Source organism: Juglans microcarpa x Juglans regia, chromosome 4D (genome assembly GCF_004785595.1).
Source record: "Juglans microcarpa x Juglans regia isolate MS1-56 chromosome 4D, Jm3101_v1.0, whole genome shotgun sequence".
Taxonomy (NCBI): Eukaryota; Viridiplantae; Streptophyta; class Magnoliopsida; order Fagales; family Juglandaceae; genus Juglans; species Juglans microcarpa x Juglans regia.
In genome coordinates this window covers 16056353-16067241 of record NC_054600.1, presented here as the reverse complement: position 1 = coordinate 16067241, position 10889 = coordinate 16056353, and the positions used below count along the sequence as shown (strand labels likewise).

Sequence of the window (10889 nt, the reverse complement as noted above, 5' to 3'; positions counted from 1 at the left end):
TATGTGGAGATAGAGGATATGGTGTACATGACTATAAAGGTGGAGAGACAGTTAAAGAGAAAAGGGACAGCAAGGTACGCTTTGGTTTCTAGCACTACTTGGAAATCAAAGTGGGATAGGAATGATCCAGCTGAAGCAAAGAGAAAGACCGAACTACCTAAGGGAAAAGATGAGGAAACTATCAACAAACCCAAGGTAGAATCCCAACCTTCACATGTAGAAAGGCAAAATATAAGGTTTTGCCACATGGGTTGTATACACCCTTACCCGTTCCTAGTGAGCCATGGGTAGACATATCTATGGACGTTGTTTTGGGGCTGCCTAGGACAAAAAGGGGTAGAGATTCTATTTTTGTGGTTGTGGATAGATTTAGTAAGACGGCACATTTCATTTCATGCCATAAAACAGATGATGCTACAAACATAGCTGACTTGTTTTTTAGGAAGATAGTGCGACTCCATGGTGTACATAGGAGTATTGTTTCAGATAGGGATGTTAAATTCCTTAGCTACTTTTGGAAGGTGTTGTGGGGGAAATTGGGTACTAAGATTTTATTTTCCACTACTTGTCATCCACAGACTGAAGTAGTTAATATGACTTTAACTCAGCTTTTACGCACTGTTGTTCAGAAGAATTTAAAAACTTGGGAGGATTGTTTGCCATTTATAGAGTTTGCATATAATAGGACCATGCATACTACTACTCCTTTTGAAATTGTTTATGGATTTAATCTACTTACTCCTTTGAATTTGATGTCTTTACCTGTTGATGGCAGGAGTAGCTTGGATGGATAAAAGAAGACGGAGTTGGTGAAGTCACTTCATGAGAGGGTACGGCTTCAAATTGCCCAAAAGAATGAAAGGGTTGCTTCCCAAGCTAATAAAGGGCGAATGCGTGTCATCTTTGAACCAGGAGATTGGGTTTGGATTCACATGCGCAAAGAAAGATTCACATCCCAAAGAAGGACTAAGTTGCATCTTCGAGAAGATGGACCTTTCCAAATTATTGAGAAAATTAATGACAATGCATATAAAGTGGATCTTCTAGGTGAGTATAATTTTTTTGGTACTTTCAATGTTTCTGATCTTTCTCCTTTTGATATAGATGAAGATTCGAGGTCGAATCCTTTTAAGGAGAGGGGGAATGATGGGAGCCAAAGTGGGCCTACTCTTAAAGATCATTTGCAAGTTCCAGACGGGCCAATTATAAAATCAAGGGCCAAAAAAATCAAGCAAGCAATGCACGGATTGGGTGCAATCCACTTGGGATGAAACTAGCAAGAGCCCAACACTCAAGATGAGCTTGAAAGAAGGAGAACAAGTTTTGATCCACTTGATTCAAGTTATGGAAGGCATGACTTAGAGATAGAGCCTATTGTTATTGGAGGTTTCCAATTTAGTTATATGATTTATTTTATTAGTTTAGAATAAGTGGGCTTGAAGATGCTTAGCCCACACGTCTTATTTTTAATGAACTAGGGTTTTCGGGAAGACCTTGTATTTTGGCCAAGGGCTTATTTGGAAAGTTACTTTTTAGGAACTAGGGTTTCAAGAGGGTACTGTAGTGTTACTGTAGCCACGCACTGCAGCTGCGACAATGTTCATCAGGGGCATTTTGGGTAAAATGCGCTTTATTTTGGCTAGAGTTTTAATTAAGTTTAGTTTAAATACTCCTTGTAGCCTCATTTGAAGCCTTAGACAATATTGAATTTTATTTGTGAGTTGAGTTTTCTCCTCTTGTTCTTGATTGAACTCTTGAACTTATCAAAGGTAAATCACAACCTTTGTGGCGTTCCTCCTTTGTAATCTGGATTCTTGAGACGGGTTCTTCAACGGGTCTAGATTTTGATATAATCTAGGTTCTTGAAACGAGTTCTCATCGGGTCTAGGTTCTCCACCCATTGACTTGATTTTGGCTTTCTTGGAGAGTTTTCAAATTGATTGTAGGTTCAAGGGATTTCATTCCCGCGGGTTCATATCATGCGTTAGGGTGGAGTTGATTGGGGGCTAGGCGAAGAAAGTCCAACACATCAAGAATTGGACAGCAGAAGGGAAGTTGAAGGCCACTCGAGAACATGCTCGAGTACGGGGCCACTTTTGTGGCGTAACCCTTGGAGTCCATCACCCCTTCTTGAGAATCGGGCACCATGAATTCGACTATATTGGGTACCTTGTAAGTTGACTTCAGCGACCCCAACTCACCGAAGGTCACCCCCAATCGCCAAAAACAACCATCAAACGATTGGGACTCGGTGTGAACCTCAGTAGGGTCTATACCCTAAGGGGCTCGAGAAGTGTCAGGAGCATTAACGTAGTTGGAGCTCCAGGGAGCAGCACAAGAAGGGTTCTTGGGAGCCATGAGGATTTAGGGGTAAAAGAAAAGGAGGCATGAAACACATAGTAAAGAGGAAGGAAAAAAAGTAGGGAGTCCACAGAAAACTTGGGGAAGAAAGATAAGGGCAAATGAGCTCCAAATGATGATAAGGATGGGGTTTAAATAGGTCCATGCGACGATTGGGATCCCAGATTGTGGGAATGAACGGGCCTCACGAGGCTAGCAGGACGAACATGAATCCCACAATGCGTACTGTGTGATGCAACGTGTGAGAGGACAAGCCGTCTGACACCATTAATGCATGGGAAACGGAACATATGCAATCAAGTGCCAAATCCAGCTGTCAAAGAACATGACATTGAAGCTAGAGAGCGTAATAATTGCCTATTTTGAAGGCGTGGAGGTTGAACAAACACAACCCCATAAAGGAAGGAACAAGAAGACAAAGGCCAGAGATAAATTCTCACCGAACTAGTTCGATAGGAATTGGCAGTATAACTGTAAGGGGATTCCCCCCCCCCCCCTTCTTTGAGGGGGCCAACTTGGCCCAATGACCTTTCTCTGAGGGAGCCTCTTGCCCCTCCTTGGAATACCCGGCTTGCAAGCAAAACCAACCATTGGTAGTAGACTAGGCCAAAGGATAGAATGAGATGGGCTCGGCCCAGGAGGCGTGGGGGGGTGAAAGGCAAAGCTATGTATTCAGAGCATGGGAGCTCTGGGCAAGAGGCCCTAGAACATTTAATGGCTGAAAAACCTCGCACCCAACGTTAGAAACAACCATTACCACCTCCAGATGATCGATGGCAGGAAGGACACGCTAGGGTAGAGGCACACCACATTTAATGGCTAGCAAAGTTAGCATGTCACGATAAAGAGGGGTACAAACTCATCTGGGTGGCCATGATCAGGCATGGCCCACCTATCGCTTGACAAAAAGCTGGAAGGAGAGTAGTACATTCCGAGTACGACGCAACATGACCATGATTGACAAGGCGGGAGATCGTCTGCCTCCATGGCCACGGCCACATCCAAGACACCAACACACTACTGCTGACAAGTACTGGGGACCACACCACTAGGTATATATATACTCCCTCCCATGGGTAAGAAAGGCTCTCTATGCTCTGGCACTCTAGCACAAACTATTAAGAGATTAACTGACTTAAGCATCGGAGGCTCCACGGCTACCACAGAGCCCTCCTAACCCCTCTTTGTTTACTTGATTGTGCAAGTATAGAGGCCCAAACCCGAGTTGTTGGAACCAAACCCAAATGCGTACGAAACACGACGTTAACACAATCCAACTTGTTTTTCATCAGATTTTTGTAAGTTGGATCATCAACAAAAAGTCAGCCCATTTTGCACAAGCTAACCCCAAATATATTGATAGGACCGACTAGACTGATACATAACGGTCTGACAATAGGTCTCGGGGGGGAAATGGGTGGACTGAAAAATTCGGTTCAAATCCAAAAATTGCTCCTAGGATCAACTTGACCATATTGATTAAACTCCAGGTAGAACGCTTGTTAGGTTTTGAGTTTATAGGCCTAAAGGCTTTGTGTAGGCTATGTCTCCTCGTTTGTTTCCGTAGATGAGATGAGTTGAGATGAAAGGTTAAAATTGAATAAAATATTTTTAATATTATTTTTATTTTGGGATTTGAAAAGGCTCAATTATTTATTTTATTTTGTGTGAAAATTTTAAAAAATTATAATAATTAGATGAGATTAGATAAGATAAATTGAAAAGTATCGTAAAAACAAACCAAGCCGTATAGCTCCGTCTAGTAGGGATGCCTTTACTTGTGTTATATACCTTTCATGGGTGGCTTGTTTGTATACTATTTTTTTCTTGAGGAATTCTACTCATCAGTCATTATTCACTTTCACACCCTACACTTGCAGCTTTTTTTCTTCATAAGGTATGAGGGTGTTTTTCATAAGGTGTGGGATGTGAGATAGTGAATAGTGATTGATAAGAATAATTTTTCTTTTTTCTTTACCTTACCAAAATGAACTCTCTCTCTAACATCATGTCACTGACACATGCATAAACAAGTACGAATAATTACAAAGTCCTAGAATTTTTTTTTTTATCGAAAATAGACTTCATTTCATTCAGTGAAACCAAAGTTACAACTGTGACTGATAAATACAGGAAAAACCACAGATTCAAGCCAAACTACTCATCTATTTTGGGCTTCCTCGCACACAAATTTTTTGTGACGAACATTGTCATAACTTCTATAAGCTCTCTAATGACAAAACCTTCTGAGATTTCAATCACAGTTTGTCTGAGAATAAAATACTCTGTAAAAATAGAGATGACTATCACCCAATCTCCAAAAGAGAAAAGGGTATCCAAATCCCATCCTCCAAATGAGAGGAGAGGGAAAACCACCCACCATCCTCCAAAGGAGAAACGAGACAACCAACCCTATCCTCCAAAGAAGGAGATAGATTCTCTTGCTATGGACTACAAGTCCAATAATATATTTCTTTTTATTTTTACCTAACACAAACAAAAGAACAGAAAATACATAGGAAATATCGAAAAACAAAACTACAACAAAACAAAAACTTGAAATAGACTAAAACCGAAAAAACATTGAGCAAGGAGGCTATAGACTCGTGCCACGCTAGGAGTGTGCCGGACCGATTTTGAAGCTACCGAGATTGCTGACCCCAGAAAAGCCACACGTGGTGGCAGAAGAGCCCTCGTATGGTGGCGCTTGGAGGCCACACGTGCATTTTGATCCGCCCGTGTGGATCATGCGCCGCTCATTTTGGCGAAATCTTCAGCAATCTGAAAGATCGGCAGCTTAGGAACCCCATTATTAGACTAAAATGCTAAAATGTGAATAGAAATCATAAGAATTAATGTGTATTCTTGAATTGAGTTTTTATTTACTTTGGGATACTCCTAAGTATATTTTTATGTTTAATTTCAGAGTTTATAAAAGAGGAAGTCAAAACCCAATCAAATTCAAATGAGGACTTTCAAGTGGGCAAGACGTTGGAACAACCTAAGAACTTTTAAAGAGTGTATGACTCTTCAAATAAGGATAATGATGGGGTTTGAGAGTAATTCGAATCAGAGTCCAAAACATGCTAAGAGACAGTCTGAACATACTTTAGTATTTTGTTCGTAACTTTCCACTCATATATCTGATTGATGTGATTCTTGATGCGTTGGAGATCTATCTTAAAGGGCTACAAATTTTTCTCTAATAAGGATTTTTAACTTCAAACTACTGAAACACGTATGTTGCTGCCAAGATGAGTTCTAATATTTAGGTGATTTTTTTATGCCCGAATCATGAAGACATTAGGGTTTCTTTCCTACCCTATATAAGCATATCATTAGCACGAAATTGGAGAGTTTTTGGAGGGGAGGAGGCACATATATAGAGAAGAAAAAATACCATTTTTATTTTTAGTTCTTCTATGGAGAACTAAATCTTGGGTAAAGCCTAGGGCGGAAATTGATCGGTGAAAATATTTTGACTTTATTTCAATTTATAAATTAAGCTTTATTGTTTAAGATTCTAGGATTCAATTCTCTATTTGTTTTGGATATTATAAGTTTGAGACAATTATATTAAATCTTGTTATGATTTGATTTTATTGAGTTATAGGATTACGAATATATGATTGTGACTTAAACAAGTTTTTCATGCCATTGATGTGATCTTTTGCTATATTATTGTTTGAGAACATAATGTCGTCTTTAGATCTGATATTCATTTTTATATAAGAAAACTATGGTTTGTAAAGAGAAAATAGATTCTAGAATTAAATTTGAGAAAGTAAATGAATATAATGTCATATCTTCCAATTAGAAGTTTGGTGCTACAATTCTTAATTTTATATATAGTTTGGATTGAAAAAGTCAGAGTATTGGATCCGGTTGATGGAAGCCCAAAGCTTTATTTGCCTTCTTATTTGTGCCCTAATCTCATTTTAAATATGTGCTTTAGGTAGAATTTTCAGATTCTTGTTATATTGTAATTTGATCTTTCCTTTCAACCTTGCGTCTCGTTGTGTTTCTTCCGACTCCCTGAACTATACTATAACACCGTGTACTTGTTTGGGCGTAATTAGGTGGTCGCTAGCCACCAAAAAACCTCAAAACAATGATTCGCCATGCTTTGACTGGAAAAAACAAAACAAAACCAAAGGAACACAGACTAGAAAAAAAAAAAAAAACTAGAAAGACAGAGGTTCTAAGTTGGGAGGAGGGAGAGGGGAGGAGTTGAAAGTCTCACCCCCCGACTGGTTTCGGTTTAGATGGATTTCTAGAGAGAAGTCAAAGGTTCTCTTTAAAAACTAAGATGGATGTAAATTAATCTTACGTGCGTTCAGTGTATTTAGATAAACTTTATGTAGCGAGACTCATGTGCAGTGTATTACTTTTTCAACATTATTTTTCTTTCTTGAAAAGGTTATAGTTTTAAAAAAAAAAGATTTAAAAAATTAAGAAAAAATATGTTTGTTTTTAAAATTCTGGATACTCTGGTACAACTCTAACCTTTATTTATGGGTTTAAAACTTGAGTATGTTCAAGTATCCGTACGGGTCAGAACTTGGACTAATCCGTAGATACCCGAACAACATTACACACTCTGGGTAGAGATCCAAGTATAACCAGGTTTTCGGATGTTTCCGGATCCGCACCCGGGTAATAGTTCTACCAATAAGAAGTTGATTGCACATTGAATATGGGAGTTCTATTTTTGGTGATATGCTCTAAATTATTATTTTTTAATTTTTTTCTAGATCCAACTTTTCCGTTAGGATTTTGGACAAATAATTGAAAGATACTTGAAAAAAAAATCTAAAGCCGTTTCTTTTGAAATACGTTGAGATTCTTTCTTTCTTTCTTTCTTTTTTTATTATTATTTTTATTATTTTACCCAAAGGTTAATTTCCTAATCCATGCCAGCTTGCATGACGATAGTGCTTACAATTACTTTTTTGGATAGGGATCGAAATTAATGCATGCTTTTCTTTGCACCTACTACCAGATTGGGAGTACAGTAACTTGGGTTGAAGAACACAGAAATCCTCGGACATCCAAGACCTACCACTGACCTAGGCATTAAGTTGATGGCAAATATATATGTGGAGGATCAACTGAACATTCAGGCCGAAAAACTATAAAAACTACCTGTTCCCGTTGCAGCATACAATCTGTCTGGAATTTGGAGATTCATAAGAAGATTCATACACAGATTAAAGACAAGATTTCCGCTGGCAGTTCTCTAAATGTTACAAGCAGATCACAGCAAGACACGAGTACACTGGTAGGTTGTTCGACAACAATATTCAGACAGTTCTGTCCATTTACAGCAACTCAAAACTGTATGTAGCGATATGTTAACAACAAACATAAATTTCTAGTATATTTTTATTCATCACAAACCAACATGTTACACGACCAATACAAATTTACAGCAACTGAATACAAGAAGCCATAAGCTTGTATGTTCACTGATATGATAACACAATAAAAACATTTACAGCATACCATTTGTGAAAACCAACCTGACCCAATGTCCCTCTCTAACCTCATCTATATCAAGCATAAAACCCAACTTTTAATGCACTCTTCTCCTTCCCATTTTTCAAATTCTTCTTCCTTCTGCCCAGAAAAACATAACTATCACGCCAAAAAGTCTGTACAAAACTGCACACAAGCACACATTCTTTAAACACAAGACCAGTCAAAACAGATCTGATATTCTCTCTCGAGTAAAAACTAAAAAATAGAAAACAACGGGTTGATTGAGCTAGCTTCTTTTATTTTTATTTTTATAGTATTTGTGGTTTGATTGAGCTATCTTGAACATTTAGAACCATATCTCTGCCTCAGCAATCTATGACTTGGCCCTCAGAAAATGATGCTGATCCAATTCATACTTGAGCTTTACAGATTGACCCTGAAATTGAAGGGAAACCAGATTCAGGACCATCTGAATTGAAAATACAAATCAAATGGGCTAGAAAACATGGCGAACTATCACAACCTAACAAATCCCATATAAAAATTCTAACTGAAACTCCACTTCAGAAGAAATTCGATACATTAAGACATAACTATTGCATCCTTACAGATTCTGAGCAGTTACGGATAAAAAAGAAAGTTTTTCTTTTCGTTGCAGCAATATCTAATATGCTGTCGAGACTCTTTAGATGATATGCATTAGAGAACAGAGATGAATTCATTTCCCAAGCTTCATCGCATAAAAATTCCCGTTGAAAAATCAAACAACAACTAAAAACTACACTTTTTTATAAGTAACAACTTAAAACTACCTACCAGTCAAATGTATGAAGACTTTGGCCAACTGCTCGACTCAACAAAGCAATAACACTACTGCCAATGCCTGCTGAATGAATCTTAGGTATATCACAGATTATTTGAAGGCCTACTAAAAAATATTGCCACTTTCCAAGAAGTTTGGCTAGCAAACCTAATACATTAGTGGGTTTTCCATAAATTAAGAAAGCCAGGTGTAAAGACGCTACATCTACAGATATAAAGGGTCCAACCTAAAACAGTGGCTGCAACTTACATATATTACCTTAGTAAAGCGAAAACTAAGATCTTAGACCACGATACCTATGAGATTTCTAATATAAAAGTCTCCAATTAATTTTTCAATCAGAAAAAAAATAACACCACAATTACAGGAAAACAAACTCAAATAACGGGCAAGCAATCAAAAGCAGATAACTCATAGAGCAAAGAATCATCATACCACCAAATGTTCTATTATAGTTTTGCCCAAAAGATTACAAGTACATGATTGACTGGCTTATAGAAACCTTAAAAACCAATCAGGAAATCAAAACCTGTCATATTAACAATATTCCTCACTAACTCGGGAAATGTATAGAACAAAGTGGTCATCATATTTACTTTGAATCATCACATACATTTAACCCTCAGACTTTCCACATCATGATTTCAAGTATCAATAAAATTGGCAAGTCTGAAGTTCAAATCTCACCGAAGGAAAAGTATTATTATTTTTAAAAAATAACAGAATCCAGAAGCTAAAAAAGTTGGCAAAAGAAAAAAAGAACTCAGAACATCCGTTCTTACAGTTCTGGGTAAATCAGTCTATAAACGGGTGCATGACATCAATTTCAACACTCTCGTTCCATCAACAGAATCATACCAGAAGCTATTCGTTTAAAAAATCATCATGCTTGCTCAACAAATTCATCATAAGCCTCAATATAAACCACATGTAGAGCCCACAAAAATAGCCACAGAATTCACCATTTCCACTTATAAACACATCTTCACAGATCCCTACAACCCAAAGCCTCAAAAACTAATTGAAAGCTCGCCAAAAACAACTCAAAAACAACTTAATCACCCTGTCAAAACAAAATCCCATGTACCATTAAATTCACAGAACTATCAAAAGAATAAAAAACAAGGAAGTATACCAAAAGTCTAATAATAAACAAAACTTCGCAGCACCCATCGGCACTTAAGACTTCACAAAAAAAGTAAATCGCCAAAAAAATCTACATTGAACATGTCACCAAATCCGTCAATTCTAAACCCTATATTATCACTTCCTCACATATTCTCACAACGGAAAACCTCTGAGATCAATCACAATTCACAACCCCACGGAACAGAAGTATCAAATGATAAGAAATAAAGTGAATAATCGAAAAGATAAGAGGCACAGTAATTGACCTTCCGAGGCTCCGAATAGGCTTCACCGTGAATGAAAAAATCAGTGGGGACCAAAGGCTCAGCCACGGTGCAATCAGGAGGGGACTCAAAAAGAGACAAAGAGTACTGCTTGTCGACCACGCCCACATCGAAGTGAATAACCCCGGAGCTGGGGACATCCACGCTTATGCCCTTCACGGGGAACCAGAGGAAGAGCTCCTGAGAGGAGACGCCGGAGAGATTGCCGATGTGGGCATGGGTGAGGTGAAAGGAGATGTTGAGGTCATAGTGAAACTCGTTCTCGAACTTTGCGATGCAAGGGTAAGGCAGGGATACTTGGAAGATGGAAGTGGTGGGTGAGAAGGAAAATTGGGTTATACCCTTGGGGAGCAGTCCCGTCGGGAGGCCGTGAAGGCGGAGATGGTCGTAGACAGTGGCGGCGGCGGCCGTGGTATCGGTGGTTGTGAGGAGGAGGAGAGAGAGGAAAAGAAAGTGTGGGAAAATCTGGGGACCCATATGGGATATTTTGGCGTTCGCGAGAGAGGCTCTGGAATTTGATTGATATTTGGTTCAAGTTGTTTAAGGTTTTGGTCCCGTGCGTGGAGTCCGTTGCGTGCTTCAGTTTTGTGCGTGCGCTGTTTTTAGCCGTCAGCCGTCAGCCGTCAGGACTCAACAGCAAGTTAGCAACAGTAGTTTCTATTAAGTTCGCGTTGGAGAATGGTGTCTGCTCCACACGTTCTTGCTACGCGTTTTTTACACGCGCAGTAAATTTGTATTGAAAGTGAAAGGGTTGTTTTAACGAGCTTGCGGAAAGCTTCTTAAATTTTTTTATTTTAACATTTTAATCTCAT

General features: G+C 38.6%; 1 protein-coding gene across 1 annotated transcript; it reads right to left on the bottom strand.

Annotated features, from left to right (window-relative positions):
* Window positions 1-7715: 7715 nt before the first annotated feature.
* On the bottom strand, window positions 7716-10657 carry LOC121260587. Its single transcript, XM_041162528.1, has 2 exons — window positions 10060-10657; window positions 7716-8278 (listed from the first exon to the last, which is right to left on the bottom strand). Exons 1-2 carry the CDS (start codon window positions 10552-10554, stop codon window positions 8216-8218), a joined length of 558 nt encoding a protein of 185 aa, XP_041018462.1. The 5' UTR covers window positions 10555-10657; the 3' UTR covers window positions 7716-8215.
* Between the last annotated feature and the right edge of the window lie 232 nt (window positions 10658-10889).

Bases quoted from the DNA above. Each gene is read 5' to 3' on its own strand.
- LOC121260587 (XM_041162528.1), bottom strand. From the start codon at position 10,554: ATGGGTCCCCAGATTTTCCCACACTTTCTTTTCCTCTCTCTCCTCCTC. The intron at 8,279-10,059 runs GTCAATTACTGT...CTTCAATTTCAG, and splicing joins CCTATTCGGAGCCTCGGAAG to GGTCAATCTGTAAAGCTCAA.